This window comes from Aquarana catesbeiana, linkage group LG01, assembly GCF_042186555.1.
Source record: "Aquarana catesbeiana isolate 2022-GZ linkage group LG01, ASM4218655v1, whole genome shotgun sequence".
Taxonomy (NCBI): Eukaryota; Metazoa; Chordata; class Amphibia; order Anura; family Ranidae; genus Aquarana; species Aquarana catesbeiana.
The window spans coordinates 17,055,883-17,081,035 of record NC_133324.1 but is presented as its reverse complement, the minus strand read 5'-3'; the positions used below and the strand labels follow the sequence as shown (position 1 = coordinate 17,081,035).

General features: G+C 46.3%; 1 protein-coding gene across 1 annotated transcript in view; it reads right to left on the bottom strand.

Moving 5' to 3' along the window:
* Positions 1–7,904: 7,904 nt before the first annotated feature.
* The window catches only part of LOC141130612 (uncharacterized), a 106,178-nt gene continuing 88,929 nt past the window's right edge, over positions 7,905–25,153 (bottom strand). Inside the window, 4 exon segments of the mRNA XM_073618152.1 lie at positions 7,905–10,262; positions 11,096–11,452; positions 16,522–16,669; positions 18,476–18,658. Of these exon segments, the coding sequence (XP_073474253.1) occupies positions 8,529–10,262; positions 11,096–11,452; positions 16,522–16,669; positions 18,476–18,658 (2,422 nt within the window). The 3' untranslated portion in view covers positions 7,905–8,528.

Genomic DNA, 25,153 nt, shown 5'->3' with positions numbered 1-25,153 from the left:
CAGGTCATGAGGTCAGGCCGGAGGGTGTGCAGCCAGGTCATGAGGTCAGGCAAGAGGGTGTGCAGGCAGGTCATGAGGTCAGGCCAGAGGGTGTGCAGCCAGGTCATGAGGTCAGGCAAGAGGGTGTGCAGGCAGGTCATGAGGTCAGGCAAGAGGGTGTGCAGGCAGGTCATGAGGTCAGGCCAGAGGGTGTGCAGCCAGGTCATGAGGTCAGGCAAGAGGGTGTGCAGGCAGGTCATGAGGTCAGGCCGGAGGGTGTGCAGGCAGGTCATGAGGTCAGGCTATAGGGTGTGCAGCCAGGTCATGAGGTCAGGCCAGAGGGTGTCCAGGCAGGTCATGAGGTCAGGCCAGAGGGTGTGCAGGCAGGTCATGAGGTCAGGCCAGAGGGTGTGCAGCCAGGTCATGAGGTCAGGCCAGAGGGTGTCCAGGCAGGTCATGAGGTCAGGCCAGAGGGTGTTCAGGCAGGTCATGAGGTCAGGCCGGAGGGTGTGCAGCCAGGTCGTGAGTTCAGGCAAGAGGGTGTGCAGGCAGGTCATGAGGTCAGGCCAGAGGGTGTGCAGGCAGGTCATGAGGTCAGGCCGGAGGGTGTGCAGGCAGGTCATGAGGTCAGGCCGGAGGGTGTGCAGGCAGGTCATGAGGTCAGGCCGGAGGGTGTGCAGGCAGGTCATGAGGTCAGGCCAGAGGGTGTGCAGGCAGGTCATGAGGTCAGGCCGGAGGGTGTGCAGGCAGGTCATGAGGTCAGGCCGGAGGGTGTGCAGGCAGGTCATGAGGTCAGGCAAGAGGGTGTGCAGGCAGGTCATGAGGTCAGGCAAGAGGGTGTTCAGCCAGGTCATGAGGTCAGGCCAGAGGGTGTGCAGCCAGGTCATGAGGTCAGGCCAGAGGGTGTGCAGCCAGGTCATGAGGTCATGCCAGAGGGTGTGCATGAGGTCAGGCCAGAGGGTGTGCAGGCAGGTCATGCTATAGGGTGTGCAGTAGGGTGGCCACCTCATTCCTTTAAAACTGAACACATATTAAATATACAGGTTCTGTGGCTGATTAAGGTGGTAATTAAACTCACTTGGTGCTTTATCTGCATTAAATTAGCCTCAGAACCTGTGTATTTCATATGTGTTCATGTTTAAAAGGGATAAGGCGGCAACTCTAGTGTGCAGGCAAGTCATGAAGTCAGGCTATAGGGTGTGCAGGCAGGTCATGAGGTCAGGCTATAGGGTGTGCAGCCAGGTCATGAGGTCAGGCCAGAGGGTGTCCAGGCAGGTCATGAGGTCAGGCAAGAGGGTGTTCAGCCAGGTCATGAGGTCAGGCCAGAGGGTGTGCAGCCAGGTCATGAGTTCAGGCAAGAGGGTGTGCAGGCAGGTCATGAGGTCAGGCAAGAGGGTGTGCAGGCAGGTCATGAGGTCAGGCCGGAGGGTGTGCAGGCAGGTCATGAGGTCAGGCCAGAGGGTGTGCAGGCAGGTCATGAGGTCAGGCCAGAGGGTGTGCAGGCAGGTCATGAGGTCAGGCCGGAGGGTGTGCAGGCAGGTCATGAGGTCAGGCCAGAGGGTGTGCAGGCAGGTCATGAGGTCAGGCAAGAGGGTGTCCAGGCAGGTCATGAGGTCAGGCCAGAGGGTGTTCAGCCAGGTCATGAGGTCAGGCCAGAGGGTGTTCAGCCAGGTCATGAGGTCAGGCCAGAGGGTGTGCAGCCAGGTCATGAGGTCATGCCAGAGGGTGTGCATCCAGGTCATGAGGTCAGGCCAGAGGGTGTGCAGGCAGGTCATGCTATAGGGTGTGCAGTAGGGTTGCCACCTCATTCCTTTAAAACTGAACACATATTAAATATACAGGTTCTGTGGCTGATTAAGGTGGTAATTAAACTCACTTGGTGCTTTATCTGCATTAAATTAGCCTCAGAAGCTGTGTATTTCATATGTGTTCATGTTTAAAAGGGATAAGGCGGCAACTCTAGTGTGCAGGCAAGTCATGAAGTCAGGCTGTAGGGTGTGCAGGCAAGTCATGAAGTCAGGCTATAGGGTGTGCAGGCAGGCCATGAGGTCAGGCTATAGAGTGTGCAGGCAAGTCATGAGGTCAGGCTATAGGGTGTGCAGGCAGGCCATGAGGTCAGGCTATAGAGTGTGCAGGCAGGCCATGAGGTCAGGCTATAGAGTGTGGAGGCAAGTCATGAAGTCAGGCTATAGGTTGTGCAGGCAGGTCATGAGGTCAGGCTATAGGGTGTGCAGGCAAGTCATGAGGTCAGGCTATAGGGTGTGCAGGCAGGCCATGAGGTCAGGCTATAGAGTGTGCAGGCAGGCCATGAGGTCAGGCTATAGAGTGTGGAGGCAAGTCATGAAGTCAGGCTATAGGTTGTGCAGGCAGGTCATGAGGTCAGGCTATAGGGTGTGCAGGCAGGTCATGAGGTCAGGCTATAGAGTGTGCAGGCAAGTCATGAGGTCAGGCTGTAGGGTGTGCAGGCAAGTCATGAAGTCAGGCTATAGGGTGTGCAGGCAGGCCATGAGGTCAGGCTATAGGGTGTGCAGGCAGGCCATGAGGTCAGGCTATAGGGTGTGCAGGCAGGCCATGAGGTCAGGCTATAGAGTGTGCAGGCAAGTCATGAAGTCAGGCTATAGGGTGTGCAGGCAAGTCATGAAGTCAGGCTATAGTGTGTTTAGGCAAGTCATGAAGTCAGGCTATAGAGTGTGCAGGCAAGTCATGAGGTCAGGCTATAGGGTGTGCAGGCAGGCCATGAGGTCAGGCTATAGAGTGTGCAGGCAAGTCATGAAGTCAGGCTATAGGGTGCGCCGGCAGGTCATGAGGTCAGGCTATAGGGTGTGCAGGCAAGTCATGAAGTCAGGCTATAGGGTGTGCAGGCAGGTTCATGAGGTCAGGCTATAGGGTGTGCAGGCAGGTCATGAGGTCAGGCTATAGAGTGTGCAGGCAAGTCATGAGGTCAGGCTGTAGGGTGTGCAGGCAAGTCATGAAGTCAGGCTATAGGGTGTGCAGGCAGGCCATGAGGTCAGGCTATAGGGTGTGCAGGCAGGCCATGAGGTCAGGCTATAGGGTGTGCAGGCAGGCCATGAGGTCAGGCTATACAGTGTGCAGGCAAGTCATGAAGTCAGGCTATAGGGTGTGCAGGCAGGTCATGAGGTCAGGCTATAGGGTGTGCAGGCAAGTCATGAGGTCAGACCAGAGAATGTACAGGCAGGTCATGAGGTCAGACCATAGAGCATGCAGGCAGGCTGTGCGGTCAGAGGGTATGTAAGGCGGATACTGCAGTGTGGTCAGGTTGGTGGATGTGCAGCCAGGGTGGATGATTTTCAGGAAGGCAATGTAATCAGGCTAGAGAGTGTGCAGGCAGGCAAGTTGGTCAGGGCTGGAAGTTTAAAGCGTTGTATTTTATTTGAGCCATGCTGTAGGCTTCAGATATGGCTTGTGGGCCGGTACCAGGACTCAGGGCCAGGGTAATGAAAACAATATGATGGTGAGAACACATGGGTTTTCAACTCTATGTGGGCAGAAATTATTACAGAGGACAGAATGGAAGCTTTCTCAATGAAGGAGTCAGACTAATGAAGGATCATGGGAATGAGGTCATAAGCATGAAGGCACACCCCAATGGGCACACACACACACTGTAGGCACTTCCAGAAGTTTTTTAGGAGTGATGGTGTCCCCTCTTTGATGGTGCTCCTAATACAGGTAACATGGCATGGTTTGGCTGTGGTGCACCCTGAAGCACCATCCCACACCGTGAATGAAGACTAGCTGTGGCTGCCTACTTACTGAAGTCCTGGAAAGATGCAGAGAGCAGTTAATAACTGGAAAAACAGGTCAGTATGGAGGACAAGAAACATTACAGGTCAGAGGTCACATTCATTTGGTGCATAACTTTCCATATTGCATAGAGGAGAAATACAAAACACAGAAGACGATGAATATGCAGCACAGGCAACAAAGTGGCCCTAGGAGAACAACATATTATTTGAGGATCGAATCTACACCCCTACGAGAGGGGGTCATCTTTTGTGGGGATCCCATGTAAGGCCACACGTCACTGCTGCTTCATTGAAGGAGGTCGCCAAACAAAAAATCAGCCGATTTATGAAAGAGAGTCTTTAATAACATCCACCTGTTACTATGTAATAATATCGGGAGCTTATTTGATAAAAAATAGCATACACTGTAAAAGACCTAAAGCATTTTGAAACCCAAAAACTTAAATTTATTGCAGCTTACCGGCCTTGAGAAGTGGTGGTTGTATTCGTTTTCTTTTTTTTCAGGCGTTTTTTCCCCCATTTATCTTTACCTGGCAATCCTGCAAAAAACACACCTCTGGTTCCTGGATGGCTACGTTTCCTGACTCCATTGTATATATGGAAGACCCTCAGATCATGCCACCTAAACTGGACTTCAAACATTTGTTCATCTCCATTACATGTAGGGTGATAGGAATCAGCAGTTTGGTAGATCAGGCATCTGGAGTAATTATTCTAACCCCCCTCCCCCGAGGACCCCCTCCAATGGTTTCGGTCCAGTACACGCCTCATTCAACAATACTAAGCCCTGACGAAGGGTGACCATTTGAACCCCCGAAATGTGTTGGCTTTTTATGATACAAGAGTCAGAATAAAATTTAATCTGGACTTCCAATCTGCTTTTGGCGCTTTACTTCTTGCACACGGAGCAATACAGGTCACAGTTGGCTGAAGGATCCACATAGCGCATAGAGGGACTAGTTATTGGACAAACCCAGAACATTCATTAGCAAGGTTAGATCTATAACCCACTACAGTTTAATGTTGCAGGCAGTGGACAGGGGTGTATTAAATTCTTGCTTTGCAGCCATGCATTCTTTTAAGACTAGGGACAACGTTGATTAAATTGGTCCAGATTTAATTTAATTCTGACTCCTATATCATAAATATCCAACATGTTTCAAGGGTTCAAATGGTTCCCCCTTCACCAGGGCTTGGTAGTGTTGGAAGGAATGTGAAGGATAATTAGTGTGATGATCACTTCAGATGCATTTTAGTTACTTAACTTATATACTGCGGCAGAATGGCACCGCTGGGTGAAACCCCATATGGGAACGTTGTACCCTTTAGGGGGCACGCTCGCTGCACGACGGGGGGCCCTGATGCATCTGGCCAGTAGGCGCAATCGCCGCCAGCTACCTGTGATCGCCTGAAAGAGTGTCAGCACGGGGATTTGTGTGTGTGAACACACAAATCCCTGTTCTGTCAGGGGAGAGGAGACATATCGTTTGTTCCTACTATGTAGGAACAGCGATATGTCTCCTCCCCCAGTCAGTCCTATCCTCATACAGTTAGAAACACCTCCCAGGGAACACATTTAACCCCTTGATCGCCCCCTAGTGTTAACCCCTTCCCTACCAATGACATTTATACAGTAATCAGTGCATTTTTATAGTTCTGATCGCTGTATAAATGTCAATTGTCCCAAAAATGTGTCAAAAGTGTCCGATCTGTCCGCCGCAATGTCCCGATAAAAATCACAGATCACCGACATCACTAGTAAAAAAAGTAAAAATTAATAAAAATGCCATAAATCTATCCACTATTTTGTAGATGCTATAACTTTTGTGCAAACCAATCAATATACGCTTATTGCGAATTTTTTTTACCAAAAATATGTAGAAGAATACATATCCACCTAAACTGATGAAGAACCTAAACTGATGGATATTATAGCAAAAAGTAAAATTGCCGCTCTCTTTTTGTTTATAGCACAAAAAATAAAAAACGCAGAGGTGATCAAATACCACCAAAAGAAAGCTCTATTTGTGGGGAAAAAGGACGCAAATTTTGTTTGGGTACAACGTCTCACGACAGTCAGTTAAAGCAACGCAGTGCCAAATTGTAAAAAGTGCTGTGGTCAGGAAGGGGGTAATGAAAAGACCAAATTAAAAAAAAAAATTGTTTTTCTTCGTTTTGGTTATAAAATTTTGCCAATAAATAATCTTTCTTCATAAGTTTAGGTCAAAATATATTCCGTTACAAAATAACCCAAATCAGTGTTGTAGGAAACTTATAGAGTCCACAAAATATGGGATATACAGTATATCTAAAAATCAATCAATCCCGATCTCATTTCTTGAGGCCCAAAAATGCCAGGACAGTACAAATATCCCCCAAATGACCCCTTTTTTGAAAAGTAGACAGTCAAAAGGTATTTAGTAAGAGGCGAGTGTTTTGAAGTTGTAATTTTTTTGTCACAATTTTTTGTAAAATGAAGGATTAAACACAATTTTTTATATAGTATAACCAGAACAGAACAGCGTCATCATATAACTGGTGTGGCGATCAGGGACAGGGACCGTATGGAAAAAAAAAAAAATATATATATTTTTTACATTTTTTTTTTACAATTTTTATTTATTAATTTTTTTTACATTTTTTTTTGCAGTGGCCAGAGCAATAGTGTTATCGTAGTAACACTGTACTACTCTGGGGAGGTGATCAGGATTTATTTTAATTTTCTTTTTACACTCTATGATTGCTTATAGCTGTGCATTTTACAGTTATAAGCAACCATTTTTTCTGAATTAAAACTACTCATCGTGACATCCTTTTACAATAGGCTGAGGCGGGAAGGGGTTAATTGGCATCTGGAGCAATCATCAGACTAATTACCCCTCAGGAGCCCTACAATTTTATCAGTTCCGCATATACTTTGTTCAACAGTACCAAGGCCTGATGGGGGGGGGGAGCGGACTTTTGAACCCCTGAAACATGTTGGATATTTAGGATATAAGAGTCTGAATAAATATCTGCACTGTATACGTTGAGCTGTTAGTGCTTTACTCCTTGTACACCCAGTCCTTAAGGAAAGAAATGGATCCTGGAGGGCCGCACACCATAGAAGGCATCTTTATTGAAATGAAGAAGTAAAATCCAAATGCAGTCACTTCATTTACAGGGAAGAACGGGAAAAATACTGACGCGTTTCAGGGCGTGAAACGCGTTAGTGTTTTTCCTGTTCTTCCCTGTACATGAAGTGACTGAATTTGGATTTTTTTTTGTTTATAGCACAAACAATAAAAACCACAGAGGCGATCAAATATGACCAAAAGAAATCTCTATTTGTGTGAAAAAAAGGACGTCAATTTTGATTGGGAGTAACGTCACACGACCGCGCAATTGCCAGTTAAAGCGACACAGTGCCGAATCGCAAAAAAGTGCTCTGGGCAGGAAGGGGGTAAATTCCTCCGGGGCTGAAGTGGTTAACTGCAGAAGTTCCCATTATCTGCAGGGGAACAGTTTTTCTTTTTTTTTTATGTAACATTTTAAAATACGTGCTGCTCTTTTCTGAAACAAAATCTTAGCATACTGTACATACGGTAGAAAGCCCACTGTGCTCTGAACTGGCCTAAGAGAGCGACACAAGAAACCTTGGACCTCTTTACATGTCCCCTACTCCACCATTAGGCCCAGTTTTGGGTGAACCACGTCAGAAGGAGGAGGTCCCAGGTGGGGTTTCATGTTGCGTCTTCGATACAATAAAGCTGAACTCCAGACAGGTGCTAGAACTTCTTGAAGAATAACTGAAGTGTAAGCAACTTGACCTGGTCTAGGGCCCCGAGACTGGACAGTGAAGGAGGAGCAGTACACTGATGAGCTCTCCCTAAAGAGCCTTGATTGACTCAAGCTGACCCAGCTCTCTCTCAGTTAAAAAGGAACTAAACCCTCCTATCGTTTTCAGCTGGAAGGAAGCTGCCATCTTGGCCTCTGTTTGATCTTCAACTCCCATGATGCTCCACATGTGATCAGTTATGACACCGACCATTTGAAGGTTTGACGGTTTGGTTGGGAAGGGTTTAGTTCTGCTTTAAGTGCTGCTGTGCAGGGAACTATAGAAGGCCGATATAAAGTCAAAGTATGCACTTAGACAACTTGTAAGTAAAATACACTTCATTTGCTTTAGATTATTTTTAATATCTGCCAGGAGTTCGGTTTTAAGTTCCGAAATCTTACATTTTCTACAAGCCAGTCATATTTTATACCAGTCATTTATTTTCAGAAGCAATGTCTGATCTTTGTTTTCATGTATGTTATTAGGAACTCTATTACATAAAAGTTTTCTTCTTTTTTTTTTAATTAATGGCTCTAAGGTGACCATGGCACAGTGCTCTGGTGATTGGAGGCCCCAGTCCAGCTGGGAGCATGGCTATTTTCCTGTTAAACATGTTTGGGTCAATACTGGATTCTATAAAACAAAATAACTATACATCCCTGATATTTATCATCACTGGAACCTTACTGGAGTCTTTTGTCTTGTTTATTAGTAAGTCTCTTATTTTAGGTCTTTCGAAGCCTCAACTGCCAGTGTAGGATGTCAGCGAGAAGCCATATTGTCCTTCAGCTGGGCGGTTCTCCACAATTATGAGAGCATTGCTCCTTATCCGGGGCTCTCCCCTCTGACTCCGGTAGTGGCACTGGTCATTTCCTTACGCCACCGGTCATTTTTTTCATTGCAGATTCTCCAGTTTCTTTTTGGCATCAGTTTACAAAATCACTTGTAGCTTTGTCCACCCAGAATTAAGTTCCTTCACCATAAAGGACTCCTCCCTCTTTCTGCTCCCTGTAGGTGTTCTCTTCTGCTACTTCCTCTGCCTCCTTGTAAAGAACATGTGTCACCTCCCTAAAAGGCACTACTTCTTGCTCCTTGTTTTCCTGTACTTTCTCCACCTCCCTGTAAAGAATCTGCTCTTTTCTATAAGGGTTCAACTCTGCCATATCCCCTGCCTCCATGTAAAGATCCTGTACTGCCTCCAGGAAAGGGACCACCTCCTGCTCCACCTTATAGGGGTCTCCCCCTGCTCCTTCCTCCACCTCTCTGTAAGGAAATTGCGCTGGCTCTCTACAGGGCACCACCCCCTCCTCCCTGTAGAGGACTTGATCTTTTCTACAAGGGAATTCCTCCCTGTAGGGGACCTCCTCCAACTTTCTGTAAAGAACCTGGACTGCATTCCTACAGGGTTCCACCTCCTCTCCCTTGCTGTAGACGACCTTCTCCTTTCCACCAGGAACTTCTTCCTTCTGCTTCTCCCTGCAGGTGACCTCTTCCAACTCACTGTAAAGGACCTGAGCTGGCTTCCTTAAGGGGACTAAATCCCAGTCTTCCTTGCAAAGAACCTTTGTCTCCTCTCTACAAGGAACCTCATCTTTCTGCTCCTCCATGTAGTGAACAACTCCTTTAACCCTGAGATTGACCTGGACTGCTTTTCTACAGGGTTCCACCTCCTCTCCCTCACTGCAGAAGACCTTATCCTTTTCACCAGGAACTTCATCCTTCTGCATCTCCCTGCATGGGACCTCTTCCATCTTTTTGTAAAGAACCTGGGCTGTATTCCTACAGGGTTCCACCTCCTTTCCACCAGGAACTTTTTCCTTCTGAATCAGCCTGCAGGGGACCCCTTCTAAACCACTGTAAAGAACCTGACCTGTCTTCCTAAAAGGGACTACATCCTGGCCTTCCTTGCAAAGGACCTTTTTCTCCTCTCTACAAGGAACCTCACCTTTATGCTCCTCCCTGTAGTCAACAGCGCCTTCCTTCCTGAGAAGAACATGTGCTGCTTTTCTAGAGAGGGCCACCTCCTGGTGCTCCCTGAAGATGGTCTTTTCCTTCTCGCTACTGAGAAAGTTCTCTTTTATTTGTTCTTTCTTACAGGTATGCCCTTTTTTCTGCTCTTCCCTATGGAGGACATCACCCTGACCCCATGAGGCCTCCTGTTTGTCTTCCTCTCTATAGAAGACCTCGTCCTCTTGTTTCTCCACACAGAGGACCTCATCTTCTTGTTTTTCCATACAGAGGACCTCCTCTTCTTGCTCTTCCCTGTAGTGATCCTCCTCTAACTGCCAGTAAAGAATATCCTTCCTCTCCTCTAAAAGGACCCCTAACACCTCTCCGTAGGGAACATTCTCTCTTTCTTGTTGTATTTCCAGATGGCTTCTTCTGGTAGTTTCTTCTATCCCGTGGCCGTTCTCTCCAACAAATGTTCTCCTCTCTACTCCATAGTTTCCTGCTTGGGGTTCTTCCAAGTTCTCCCCTTGTAATCCCATCCCACCCTCTCCTGTGTGGATTCCACCTTGTCCTCCATCTCCTCTCTCATCAGAATCAGGCTCCTCAAACTCTTCTTCCTCGTCATCTCTAGCTATAGCTCTTACCAGCTGGTGACACAGGGGACAGGTGTCCTGCACATACAGCCATTTCTTCAGACAGTCACCATGAAAGTAGTGACCGCAGGTGGTGATGACAGCGATAGACATCTCCTGCCGGATCACAGAGATATATATTATTACAATGCCCAGATGAAGAAGTTTAAAAGATAGAGAGTCAATATATAAGTGCCCTGGATACTAAGCCTTGGTTTACACAGAACTGGCTCTTATTAAAAAGGACACACTGTAGGTCTTATGGGTAAAATTACATTTTTTGCATACCAAAACCTTTAAAATAAACTCGTTCCTTTCAACGCAAAGTAACAATTGCTCTTACCTTTCTCTGTACTTCCCGGCAGCAAACCTGCCTGTATACATTTTTAAACGTCACTTATGGAGATTTTTAAGGGTCAAAGTTTGTCGCCATTCCACAAATTTACTTGCGTAACATCACAATATAAAAAAAAAAAAGGGCTTACTTTACTTTTTTTTTTAATTAAAAAAAGTGTATTTTATCCAATAAAATTGCATTTGTAAGGCCGCTGCGCAAATACGGTGTGACATAAAGCATTGCAATGGCCATCATTTTATTCTCTGGGTTTCTGAAGAAAAAAAAATATATATATATATAAATATATATATATATATATATATATATATATTTTATATATATATATAAACAAATAAATGTTTGGGGGTTCTAAGTTATTTTCTAGCAAAAAAAAAAAAAAAAAATGATTTTAACTTGTAAACAACAAGTTTGAAAAATAAGCCCGGTCCTTAAGTGGTTAAATGAAATTTTCTCAGTGGTGCTGCAATCCTTCCTGTGGACTATTCCTTTGGTCCAGACCTGAACTGAAAAGCACCAGGAGGCTTTACACCAAGCGCTGCTCACCTGTTTAGTAAATAAAAACACATGCTCCCCCCCCCCTAGTTCCCCTCACCTGGAAGCAGATGGAGCAGACATCATTGTGGGCCCTCAGCTCCTCCTCCGTGGCCCTAGGCAGGTGGCTGATCTTCTTGGCAGCCTCTCTGCGGAGCAGGAAGCTCTTCCAGCCAGACTGTGCCCTCAGCCAGACGTTGAAGTAGGAATGGACGATGATGACCGACACGCCCATCCAGCTCCACTCCCCGAAGATGGACTCCCAGGTCCCGTAGGCCACCACGCACAGCGCCACCAGGAACTCCAGCACCCGGCTGACGGCGTTCACGCCGTAGATGATCTCGTCCATCCGCTCCACTCGGCTGTCTAGGAACAGCTCCATCATGAAGAGGGCGTAGATGAAGAGGGTGCCCAAGACCTGGAGGAAAAGGATGGTGAGGGGGCGATGCTCTCAGAGTGGGAAAAACATGAGACTGAATGACCACTAGTTTGCGGAAGCACGGTATATTAACATAGAATTATGGGTTTGTTTTTTTATAATTGACATCTTTTATTAAACTTTGATTGTTTCAATACAAAAACATAAGGCACAAGTACAAGAGGGGGTTGGGTTTGTTTTTTATAGAATAATACTTACCTAGGTAGATGCAGCATCAGTCCAATTCTGGATCTGTCCCCCGCTGGCTCTAAGACTGAGAAATGAGCGATCAAACACCGCTGAGCCTCCCTGAGCAGAGAGCTGCAGACTGTCAATCACAGCTCTCGGCTCTGCCCCCTCCTCGCTCACTGGAGCGCTGGGCTGTGGAGGGGGTGGGAGCGGCTGGCTCAGGCTCCCACTGAGAGGCTGAGCTGGGTGCCAGTCCAGGCATGTTGGATGGATCCTGACCATATGGTCGCCATCTTTCTCGGGCCTGGCCCATCTCTGTGACGTCAGCCGACAGTGAGCTTTGGCTGTACTCCTTTAACCATTTGCCGACCAGCTGCCATGATTATACTGCGGCAGGTCGGCACGATCCCGCGAATCGTCGTAGCTGTACGTTGGTCCCTTTAAGCGGAATAGCAGGCGAGCGCACCCGCTGCACTGCGGGGGGGTGCCGATGCTCGTGACCGGCGGTCGCGATGACCGCCGGCCACGAGCGATCGCGGGCACGAGAGGCAGAACAGGGACGTGTGTGTGTAAACACACCAATCCCTGTTCTGAGAGGAGAGGAGAGACCGATCGTGAGTTCCTACGAGCTGGGAACCACGATCTCTCATCTCCTATATGAAGCTCATGCACTTTGCAGTGTAGTTGAGCATCATGGGAAATGTATTTCCAAAACATCTGGGGTGCCAAGGTTACCCATCACTGTCCTCTAGTCACTCCCCTCCCCCTACAGTTAGAACACTCCTAGGGAACACATTTAACCCCTTGATCGCCCCCTAGTGTTTAACCCCTTCCCTGCCAGTGACATTTACCCAGTAATCGGTGCATTTTTCTAGCACCGATCGCTGTCAATCGTCAATCGACCCAGTAATGTGTCAAAAGTGTCCGATGTGTCCACCATAATGTCGCAGTCCCAATAAAAATCGCAGATCACCGCCATTACTAGTAAAAAAAAAAAAAAAAAAAAATAAAAATGCCATAAATCTTTCCCCTATTTGTAGATACTATAACTTTTGCGCAAACCAATCAATATACGCTTATTGCGATTTTTATTACCAAAAATACGTAGAAGAATACATATCGGCCTAAAAACTGATGAAAAATTCGCTTTTTTAAAAAAAAAATTGAGGCAAAAAATACAATATATTGTGTTTTTTTTCAAAATCGTTGCTCTTTTTTTGTTTATAGCGCAAAAAATAAAAAAACACAGAGGTGATCAAATACCACCAAAATAAAGCTCTATTTGTGGGAAAGAAAGGACGTCAATTTTGTTTGGGTACAACATTGCACGACCGCGCAATTGTCAGTTAAAGCGACGCAGTGCCATACCGCAAAAAATGGCTTGGTCATTGAGCAGCCAAATCTTCCAAGGCTGAAGTGGTTAAATAGCTGGAATTTTTTTATTATTTTTTTTTAAATATTATTTTTCGCCTTTTTGATACATCTCAGTGCTGCTGATCTCCTGCACCGTATTAACAGTCCCTGCCTGTCTACATGCACTCCAGGGATGGCTGCATGTAATTTCTCTTACTATGGGAGAGTTCTTCTCATTCTATTGCCTGACAGGTGTCAAGGAAATGGTAAAATATAACCACTTCCTGTCTATATATATCGAATGTCAAACAAAACAGGAAGTGAGGGGTTCAAAAAATCTGCCAAAAGGGGACACAGACAGTGACAAAAACCACGGACACTTAAAAGCTCACTTAGGATTGACGTAGAAGGTTTTTGTGCCTTCATCCTTTCTACGCATGACGGCAAAAAACACATCTCTGTGCAGCAGCCCTCCTAATACTTACCTGAGCCCCCAACGTGATCCAGCGATGTGCACGAGAGCCTCGGCACTCTGGGGACTCTCCCTCCTCATTGGCCGAGACAGCAGCGGGAGCTGTCAATCACAGCCAGTAAGCCAATGTGCAGAGAGAGGGGGCGGGGCCGAGCTGTGGCTCTGTGTGTGTGAATGGACACACAGAGCAGTGGCTTGGGAGCAAGCCTGCCCAGGTGACCCCCCCCCCCCAGCAAACTGCCTGCTCTGGGGGGCACTCAGCAAGAAAAAGGGGGTGGGAGCTCCAGCAGGGGGGGGGGGTCAGAGAAGAGGAGGATCGGGGCTGCTCTGTGCAAAACCAACTGCAACAGAGCAAGCAAGACCTTTCCTCTGCCCTAAAAGCACAAGATTGGTGTGTTTGGATGCTTTGCCCCATTTAAAAATGGCGCCATTTTCATCCAGGAAACCGGAAGTGACATCATCATCAGGGACCTTCTGGTCCTCCATGATCTCTATGGTAAAGCTGGCGGACGGCTTTCATTCTGGGCTCTTCACCAGGATGAGAGCTCCCAGGGGGGGGGGGGGGGGGGGGGGTGGCGACCCCTTCTGCCACCTGTAAAAGCAATCCAGCGGCTAATTAGCCAATCGGATGGCTTTTACATAAAACCTGCCGTCGGCTTAAAAAAAAAAAAAAACGATACTGGGATGATGCCTGTAGCTGCCGGCATCATCTCAGTACAACCACTTAAAGCCAAATTATGTACATGATTTGGTGTTAAGTGGTTAATACATGTAACCCCAGGGTAGTGACCCCCTCCTCATATTATTTTTTTTTTTTTTTACAACCCCCTGCCTATTAGTTCAGAAAATGGATCTGAACATCTTTGAAGGCTCAAACCGAACCCCAAGGCAGCTCATTTAAATCCTAACAGGAGGTGTGAAAGTTGTGGAACCACCTTCTTCTAGTTCTATTACCCAATCCCTCGAGTCAGGGTCTGCACAGGTGTTAATACTTTGATCTACGTGGCTGAAGGTGTAAATTGTTGTCAAAAATCGCCAGAATAGAAATAGAGGAAAACTCACTTTTTTTTTCCTTTTAAAAAGGACAAGGAGGTGCAAATTATGGACAGAAAAGCACAAATAATGCTCAAGAGGTGGGAAAGAGGCCATCTACATCAAACTGGAAGCACCATCCCTGCACAGGGGTTGGACCCCTTGACACCATTTGTCTTCCATAGCCACTCACCGGCCACTTTATTAGGTACACCTGTTCAATTGCTTGGTAACACAAATTGCTAAATCAGCCAATCACATGGCAGCAACTCAATGCATTTAGGCATCTAGAAGTGGTGAAGTTGACTTGCTGAAGTCCAAACCGAGCCTCAGAATGGGGCAGAAAGGGGATTTAAGTGACTTTGAACATGGCATGGTTGTTGGTGGCAGACGGGCTGATCTGAGAATTTCTGGGATTTTCACACACAACCATCTCTCGGGTTTACAGAGAATGGTGGGAAAAAAAGAGAAAATATCCAGTGAGTGGCAGTTGTGTGGAGGAAAATGCCTTGTTGAGGTCAGAGGAGAATAGGAAGACTGGTTCCAGATGATAGAAAGGCAACAGTAACTCAAATAACCACTCGTTACACCCAAGGTATGCAGAATACCATCTGTGAATGCACAACACATCCAATCTTGAAGCAGATGGGCTACAGCAGCAGAAGACCACACCGGGTGCCACTCCTGTCAGCTAAGAACAGGAAACTGAGGCTACAGTTGGCACAGGATCACCAAAATTGGACAATAGAAGATTGGAAAAACATTGCCTAGTCTGACGAGTCTTTATTTCAGCTGCGACATTAAGATGGTGGGGTCAGAATTTTGTGTAAAGTACATGAAAGTATGGATCCATCCTGCCGGTTCAGGCTGGTGGTGGTGGTGTAATGGTGTGGGGGATATTTTCTTGGCACACTTTGGGCCTCTTAGTACCAATTGAGCATAGTTTACACACCACGGCCTACCTGAGTATTGTTGCTGACCCTGTCCATCCCTTTATGACTACAGTGTCCCCATCTTCTGATGGCTCCTTCCAGCAGGATAATGCACCATGTCACAAAGCTCCAATCATCTCACCACTGGACAATGAGGTCCCTGTCCTCCAATGGCCTCCACACTCACCACATCTCACCCAATAGATTCCCATCATGGATGTGAAACCGAAAAAAATTTGCAGCAACTGTGTGATGCTATCATGTCACTATGGAGCAAAATCTCTGAATGTTTCCAACACCTTGTTGAATCTATGCCATGAAGAATGAAAGTACTAGCAAGGTGTACCTAATAAAGTGGCTAGAGAGTGTATAATAATGCTTTAAAATCTCTACACTTTGGGGATTGGACAACAATTTACAACTTCAGCTATGTGAACGTAAGGATTACCACCTATGCAGAATGACAAGAAGGATGGGATTGTAGAGCTAGAACAAGGTGGTTCCACAACTTTTGCACCTCCCATCCCATTCTTTGATAGAGATGAGCCTGGGTTCAACTCCAGACCCAAAAGGCAGCTGTCCTTGCTGGGCCAACCAGCTGTGAGCAGGGGGACTTCCCACCCTGCAGCTGCTCATACACAAAGCGGCGGTGATGGGCACGACATCACTGACTTGATGTGGCTACGTGACCATATTAGGTCAATGAAGTTTGGCCAAACTTGGGGTTCAAAGTGAACCCAAGCTCATCACTATTCTTGGAGGATCGACATCTGTCCTTACACATTCCATGGTGATTGGATGAAGGTGTTGGTGTGTGGATATAAAATGTTGGGGGATGTTCCTGATACTCATTACAACTGAAGAAGTGGCTTGGAGAAGGTACAAAAAAATGTCCTCAACATTACAGAACAAGTCCAGGTTAAATCTGACCAACTGTTATTAGCTATACCATGCTAAGTTGTCAGTTATAGGGAGAAGGAACCTTTAAGAAAAAAATTAACCACTGGTAGACAACTTGGCATTCATGTTCCCGCAGCGGATGAGGACTGATGCGACCCCAGTGCCAGATAAAGCAGAAAAGGCTGGGTTACCTGCAGGGAGGTGAGCAGACAGCTGGAAACCAGGATGAGCAGCCAGAAATCCATGTGGAAGAAGTAGGCGATCTTGTAGGCCATGAAGGTGGGGAAGACCAGAAGGAAGAGGCACAGACTGAGCCCCCGCACGTGTTTCCACACACTCCTGAGGGCAGAACAGACAATGAGCACCATGGGTGACTTCTCAGGCACCAGAAACCAATTCAGCGTTACTCCTAGATTTGATTCAGAGCTCGCAAAAGGACCACAATGTTAATATTTGGGGCTTAAAGTTGAAGTTTATTTGCCTGCCCTGGTATCCCCCACAACTACCCCATGCTAATGACGTTTTTAAATAAAACATTTTCCATTTTCGTTACATACCTTATAATAGATGCATTCATGTTGCAGGGGTCTCCAAACCTTCTAAACAAGGGGCTAGTTTACTGCCCTTCAGACTTCAGGTGGACTGGGCTGTGGGCAGTGGGAGTAGAAAATGCCCCAAGTTGGAAGAGGAATCATGCCCCAACATTGGTGTCAGTGGGAGAATTAATGCCCCATTGTTGGTGTCAGTGGGAGAAATCGTGCCCCATCACTGGTGTCAATGGGAGAAACTGTGCCCCATTGATGGTGTCAGCGGGAGGAATAGTGCCCCATGCTTAGTGTCAGTAGGAGGAATCATGCATCAGTGGTGTCAGTTGGAGGAATTGTACCCCTTTGGTGGTGTCAGTGGGGAGGAATTGTGCCCCATCATTGGTATCAGTGGGAGAAATAGTGCCCCATCATTGGTATCAGTGGGAGGAATAGTGTCCCATCATTGGTGTGAGTGGGAGGAATAGTGCCCCGTCATTGGTATCAGTGGGAGAAATAGTGCCCCATCATTGGTGTCAGTGGGAAGAATTGTGCCCCATTTGGTGTCAGCGGGAGGAATTGTGCCCCATTGTTGTCAGAGGGGAGGACTCATGCCCCATCCTTGGTGTCAGTGGGAGGAATCTTGCCCCATCCTGGGTGTCAATCAGAGAAATCATGCCCCATTGTTAATATTAGTGGGAGGAATAGTACCCCAATGTTGGTGTCAGAGGGAGGAATCGTGTCCCAACCTTGGCGCCAAAAGGAAGAAATGTGCCTCATTGTTGGCGTCAGTGGAATAGTGCCTCATTGTTGGTGTCAGTGGAAGCAATGGTGCCTCATTGTTGGTGTCAGTGGAAGCAATGGTGCCTCATTGTTGGTGTCAGTCGAAGCAATGGTGCCTCATTGTTGGCGTCAGTGGAAGCAATGGTGCCTCATTGTTGGCGTCAGTGGAATAGTGCCTCATTGTTGGCGTCAGTGGAATAGTGCCTCATTGTTGGTGTCAGTGGAAGGAATGGTGCCTCATTGTTGGTGTCAGTGGAAGGGATGGTGCCTCATTGTTGGTGTCAGTGGAAGGGATGGTGCCTCATTGTTGGTGTCAGTGGAAGAGATGGTGCCTCATTGTTGGTGTCAGTGGAAGGGATGGTGCCTCATTGTTGGTGTCAGTGGAAGGGATGGTGCCTCATTGTTGGTGTCAGTGGAAGGGATGGTGCCTCATTGTTGGTGTCAGTGGAAGAGATGGTGCCTCATTGTTGGCGTCAGTGGGAGGCCCTAAGGGCCAGATAAAGGCAAGCAAAGGGCCACATCTGGTCCTCGGGCTGCCGCAGTTTGAAAACCACTGTCCAAGATCATGGCTGCTGGGAGGCGCCGGCAGAGGTGCTGTACATAGCTTCCTATAAACATCACAGCCCCCTGCCTCATTACTTCCCTCGGGAACCCTCAGTCCTAATGCAATTAATGGGCAGGCATGAATGACAGGGGTGGGCTAGGGACAGTTAGGCTGGGGAGGAAAGAGCTGAATGATGCAGCCAGGAAATAAGGTGAGTTCTATCTGACTTGCTGCAACTTTGAATGCATATAAGAAGGGGGGTTCCCAGTTATGGTTAAGCCTCTGGTGTAATACCTGTTGCCGGTGGCGGCGAGGGCCAGCACGATGGGGTCAGCGATCTCAATCATGGACTGCAGGGTGGAGGTGACCACAATGAATAGGATGATGCTGAGCAGGAAGGTTCTCTGCAGGACCTGCATCTCCAGGAGACCCGTCTGCAGAGACAGGAGCATCAGCGTCACCCCTTCCGTGACCCCCCTGAAACAAGACAAAAATTCCATTACTGCCCAATAAGGACTAAAGATACCAGAATAAACCAGTTATTTTTAAATTTCTTTTCACCAATAAGTGCTAAACCAGTTCTTGACATTCAAAGAGTTACGATTAAATAATGTCGTCTTCTCTAATGTCCATGGAAGAACAAAGCTCTGATGAGAATACGCAACATAGAGTTACCCTGTATACTGCCTCCTTACCACTTCAATACTGGGCACTTTTACCCCCTTCCTGCTCAGGCCAATTTTCAGCTTTCAGCGCTCTCACACTTTGAATGATAATTACGCGGTCATGCTACACTGCATACGAAATTTGTCATTTTTTTGAGACAGAGCTGTCTTTTGGTGGTAGTTAATCACCGCTGGGTTTTTTTTTTTATTTACTAAACAAATGAAAAAAAAAAAAAAAGGCAAAAAACATTTGGAAAAAAAAAAAAAAGTTTTTCTTAGTTTCGGTTATAAAATTTAGCAAATAAGTAATTTTTCTTCTTCACTGATGGGGCTGCACTGAATGGCACTGAAGATCAGTACCCTGAATATCAGTGCAAACAATGTACTCACTGTGCCCTTTCAGACTTGCTGGATATCGGCTCTCCTTTACTGACACAGAGACAGCGTGCAAAGAAAGTAATGCAGATAACCGGCAAGTCTGTTTACATGTGAACAGCTGTGATTGGACACAGCTGATCACATAATAAAGGGCTGCTGTGATTGTCCCTTTACCACAATCTGATGACGGCGGCGATGGATAGGGGAGGCGACGGTGGCGATGGATAGGGGAGACAGCGGCGGCGGATAGGGGAAGTGGCGATGGATAGGGGAGGCGGCGATGGATAGGGGAGGTGGCGATGGATAGGGGAGGTGGCGATGGATAAGGGAGGCGGCGATGGATAGGGGAGGCGGCGGCTATTCTCACACACCTGGGTAAGCTCATAGCGCAGTGCTCTGCGCTCGGAGCCCACCCTATTTTGAAGCCTATTACAGCCTCTGGCTATAATCTGTACTTCAACAAAACACCCACCCCGCATTGGAATCCATGGTCTGGTGTCCTGAAAGGGGCCGCACACATGGATAGGGGGTGGCGGCGATGGATAGGGGAGGTGGCGATGGATAGGGGAGGCGACAGCGGCAATGGATAGGGGAGGTGGCGATGAATAGGGGGAGGCGGCGATTGATAGGGAAGGCAGCGATGGATAAGGGAGGCAGTGATGGATAGGGGGAGGCGGCGATGGATAGGGGAGGCGGCGATGGATAGGGGGAGGCGGCGATGGATAGGGGGAGGCGGCGATGGATAGGGGAGGTGGTGATTGATAGGGGGAGGCGGTGATGGATAGGGGAGGTGGCTAAGGATAGGGGAGGAGACGGCGGCAATGAATAGGGAAAGCGGCGCCTGTGCGCCCTTAATGGATGGGCTGCCCCTGTCTGGTAGATTCATGCCCAATGTTTTACATTTTTGAAGTTTCGCCAGCCACCATATACTGGGAGATTCATCCCGGATATATTAGATCCTGCAAGTCTCTCCAGCCAGCCAACATACACTAGTAGATTCACGAATGATATATGAATTCTAAAAGTCTTCCCAGCTAGCCACCATAGAATGGAAGATGCATGCTGGATATATTCAATCCTGGAAATGTATCCAGTTATTTGGGCACAGCTTTTCCTACTTCTCCATACTGGTCATACTGAAATATGGAGGCTTTATCAGGCCAGTATTATCTGGGGATTTATTGCTAAACGTCAGGACCAGGGCTGGGACATGCCAAGGATTGTTCTCTTTGGCTGTTTTACTATATCTTGGAGAGTTGCTAACTATTGTGTAGGGGACTGGTCCCCCTTTTTTCTGTTTACTGAGCTATGACAGCTGGACAGTGTACTGCACTTGTTATTAGTATAGTTCTCAGCAGTGTTAATTCAGTGAACCAAAATATTTTCGTTGATGAAGTACTATTTTAGTCGACTAAAATACGACTAAAACAATTCAGATGACCAAAATTGGACTAAAACTAAAATGGCATTTTAGGCAAAAGACTATAACTAAAACTGAATCGAAATTTGTTGTCAAAGTCAGCAGTTTACATTGTAGGTGGGACTTTCCTGACATGACTCACTACTGTTAGTCCCAGCCGTTTACATTGTGCCTGGGACTTTCTCTGCATGACTTAATGCTGCGTTTAGTCCCCAGCTGTTCACATTGCAGCTGGGACTTTCCCTACATGACTCGCCAGTGTGTTTAGTCACAACCATTTACACTGTGGTTGGGACTATTTCTGCATGACGTCCTATTATGTTCAGTTCCTGGATGTTTACATTGGCACTGGATGTTCCCTACATGACTCACTAGTGCGTTTAGTCCTAGCCCTTTACATAGTGGTTGGGACTTTCCCTACATGACTCACTATGTGTTTAGTCACTACCGGTTAAATAGCAGCTGGGACTTTTTCTGCATGACTTGCTACTGTGTTTAGTTCTCAGCCGTTTACATTGCAGCTGGGACTTTCCATGCATGACTCACTAATTTTTTAGTACCAGCCCTTTACATTGTGGTGTTTATTTCCCAGACGTTTATATTGTAAACGTAACTTTCCCTACATGACTCGCCAGTGCGTTTAGTCACAACCATTTACACTGTGGTTGGGACTTTTTCCGCATGACGTCCTATTATGTTTAGTTCCTAGATGTTTACATTGCCACTGGATGTTCCCTACATGACTCACTAGTGTGTTTAGTCCTAGTCCTTTACATTGTGGTTGGGACTTTTTCTGCATGACTCACTACTGTGTTTAGTTCCCAGCCGTTTATATTGTAAACAGAACTTTCCCTACATGACTCACAAGGGTTTAGTCCCAGCCATTTACATTGAAGCTGAGACTTCCCTACATGACTCACTAGTGTGTTTAGTCCTAGCCATTTACATTGTGGCTGGGACTTTTTCTGCATGATTTGCTACTGTGTTTAGTTCTCAGCCATTTACATTACAGCTGGGACTTTCCATACATGACTCATTATTGTTTTTAGTACCAGCCCTTTACATTGTGGTTGGGACTTTTTCTGTATTACTCAATACTGCGTTTACTTCCCAGCCGTTTATATTGCAAACTGAATTTTCCCTACCTTTTCCAAACCTATGGACACTATTCTGTACTTCTACTCCTAGACCTTTCTGCTGCCTTTGATGCAGTTGACCACTCCCTCTTCGCCTTTGGTCTCCGTGACTGTGCTCTTCACTGGTTCTCTTCCTACCTATCCAACCGCACCTTTAGCGTTACTTACAATTCTACTTCCTCCTCTTCCTTTCTCTGTTGGGGTCCCCCAAGGTTATTTTATTGGACCTCTCCTATTTTCAATCTACACCTCCTCCCTGGGTCAGCTGCCTCTCATGGCTTCCAATACCACCTCTACGCTGACGACACCCAAATCTATTTCTCTACTCCTCAGCTCACTCCCTCTGTCTCCTCACGTATCACTAATTTACTAACAGATAAATCAGTCTGGGTGTCATACCACTTCCTCCAACTCAAAATATCCAAAATTGAACTTATAATTTTTCCTCCCCCACGTGCCCCTTCCCCTGATCTCTCTGTCAAGCTTGATGGCACAACTATAAGCCTATCCCTGCATGCCAAGGTCCTAGGTGTAGTCCTGGACTCTGAACTCTTCTTTAAGTCTCACATGGAATCATTGTCCAAATCTTTCCGCCTCAACCTCCGCAACATCTCCAAAATACACCCCTTTCTAACCAATGACACAACAAAGCTTCTAAATTCACTCCCTGGTCATCTCTCGCCTCGACTACTGCAACTCTCTCCTCTTTGGTTTACCTCTACAAAGTCTATCCCTCTTCAATCCATTATGAATGCTGCTGGCAGACCCATCCCCCTTACCAAGCGCTCAGTATCTGCTACTCTTCTCGGTCAATCCCTCCACTGGCTTCTGTTCACCCAACAAAGTAGATTCAAAATACTAACAACTACTTACAAAGCCATCCACAACTCAGCCCCCAGCTACATCACTAGCCTATAAAATACCAACCTAATTGTCCTCTTCGTTCCTCGCAATACCTCCTGCTCTCTAGCTCCCTTGTCACCTCCTCTTTTGCTCGCCTCCAGGACTTTTCACCCGAGCCTCTCCAATCCTATGGAACTTACCCCAATCTGTCCAATTATCTCCTACTTTATTAGCTTTTAGATGATTACTGAAAACCCTTCTCTTCAGAGAAGCCTATCCTTCCCACACCTAACAACTGTATTTTCATTTTCTCCATCAGATCACCCCCCCACAATTATTACCTTTTGCATCACTTGACCCTCCCTTCTAGATTGTAAGTTCTAATGAGCAGGGCCCTCTGATCCCTCCTGTATTGAATTGTATTGTAAGTGTACTGTCTACTCCCATGTTGTAAAGTGCTGCGCAAACTGTTGATGCTATATAAATCCTGAATAATAATAATAACTCACCAATGTTTAGTCCCAGCCATTTACATTGAAGCTGGGACTTCCCTACATGATTCACTAGTGTGTTTAGTCCCATCCGTTTACATTGTGGTTGGGACTTTTTCTGTATGACTCACTGCTGTGTTTAGTTCTTAGCCGTTTACATTGCAGCTGGGACTTTTCATAGATGACTCAGTATTGTTTTTAGTATCAGCCCGTTACATTGTGGCTGCGACTTTTTCTGTATGACTTCATTACTGTGTTTAGGTCCCAGCTGTTTATATTGCAAATGGAACTTTCCCTAAATGAGTCACCAGTACGTTTAGTCCTAGCCCTTTACATTGTGGTTGGGACTCTGTATGAGTCACTACTGTGTTTAATTCTTAGCTTTATTTCATTGCCACCGGGACTTTTCCAACATGACTCACTGTGTTTACTCCCAGCCCTTTACATTACAGCTGGGAATTTTTCTATATGACTCACAACTGTGTTTAGTTCCCAGCCGTTTATATTGCAAACTGAACTTTCCATACATGACTCACCGGTGTGTTTAGTCCCAGCCATTTACATTGAAGCTGAGACTTCCCTACATGACTCACCGGTGTGTTTAGTCCCAGCCATTTACATTGTGGTTGGGACTTTTTTTGTATGACTCACTATTGTGTTTATTGCCAGCCTTTTATATTGTGGCTGGGACTTTTTATGTACAGTATGACTCATTACTGTGTTTAGTTCCCATCCTTTTATATTGCAAACCAAAATTTCCATACATGACTCACCAGTGTGTTTAGTCCTGGCCATTTACATCGCAGCTGGGACTTTCATACATGACTCACGAGTGCGTTTAGTCCCAACCCTTTACATTGTAACTGGGACTTTTTCTTTCTGACTCAATAGCTGTTTGTTCCCAGCTGTTTATGTTGTAGATTGGACTTTTGCTACGTGACTCACTTCTGTGTTTAGTCCCAGCCATTTACATTGTGGTTGGGACCTTTTCTGTATGACTTAATACTGTATTTAGTTCTCAGCCGTTTACATTGCAGCTGGGACTTTCCATACATGACTCACTATTGTTTTCAGTATCAGCCCTTTACATTGTGGCTGGGACTTTTTCTGTATGACTTCATTACTGTGTTTAGTTCCCAGCTGTTTATATTGCAAATGGAACTTTCCCTAAATGACTCACCAGTACGTTCAGTCCTAGCCCTTTACATTGTGGTTGGAACTCTGTATGAGTCACTACTGTATTTAATTCTTAGCTTTTTTTCATTGCCACCGGGACTTTTCCAACATGACTCACTGTGTTTACTCCCAGCCCTTTACATTACGGCTGGGAATTTTTCTATATGACTCACAACTGTGTTTAGTTCCCAGCCGTTTATATTGCAAACTGAACTTTCCATACATGACTCACCAGTGTGTTTAGTCCCAGCCATTTACATTGTGGTTGGGAATTTTTTTTTGTATGACTCACTATTGTGTTTATTGCCAGCCCTTTACATTGTGGCTGGGACTTTTTATGTACAGTATGACTCATTACTAGTTCCCATCCTTTAATATTGCAAACTGAAATTTCCATACATGACTCACCAGTGTGTTTAGTCCTGGCCATTTACATCGCAGCTGGGACTTCCATACATGACTCACTAGTGCGTTTAGTCCCAACCCTTTACATTGTAATTGGGACTTTTTTTTTATGACTCAATAGCTGTTTGTTCCCAGCTGTTTATGTTGTAGATGGGACTTTTGCTACGCGACTCACTACTGTGTTTAGTCCCAGCCGTTTACAGTGTGACTGGGACTTTTTCTGCATGACCCAGTACTACATCCAGTTCTCAGCCCGTTACATTGCTGATGGGACTCGTTCTGCATGGCTCACTGCTGTGCTTACTTCCCAGATGTTTATGTTGCGGATGGAACTTTCCATACGTGATTCACTACTGTGTTTAGTCCCAACCATTTATATCGTGGTTGCATTCCACATAACATGTGACATGATGGTCATCTGGTCATAGCAACAAAAGCAGTATTAAACCAAAAATGTT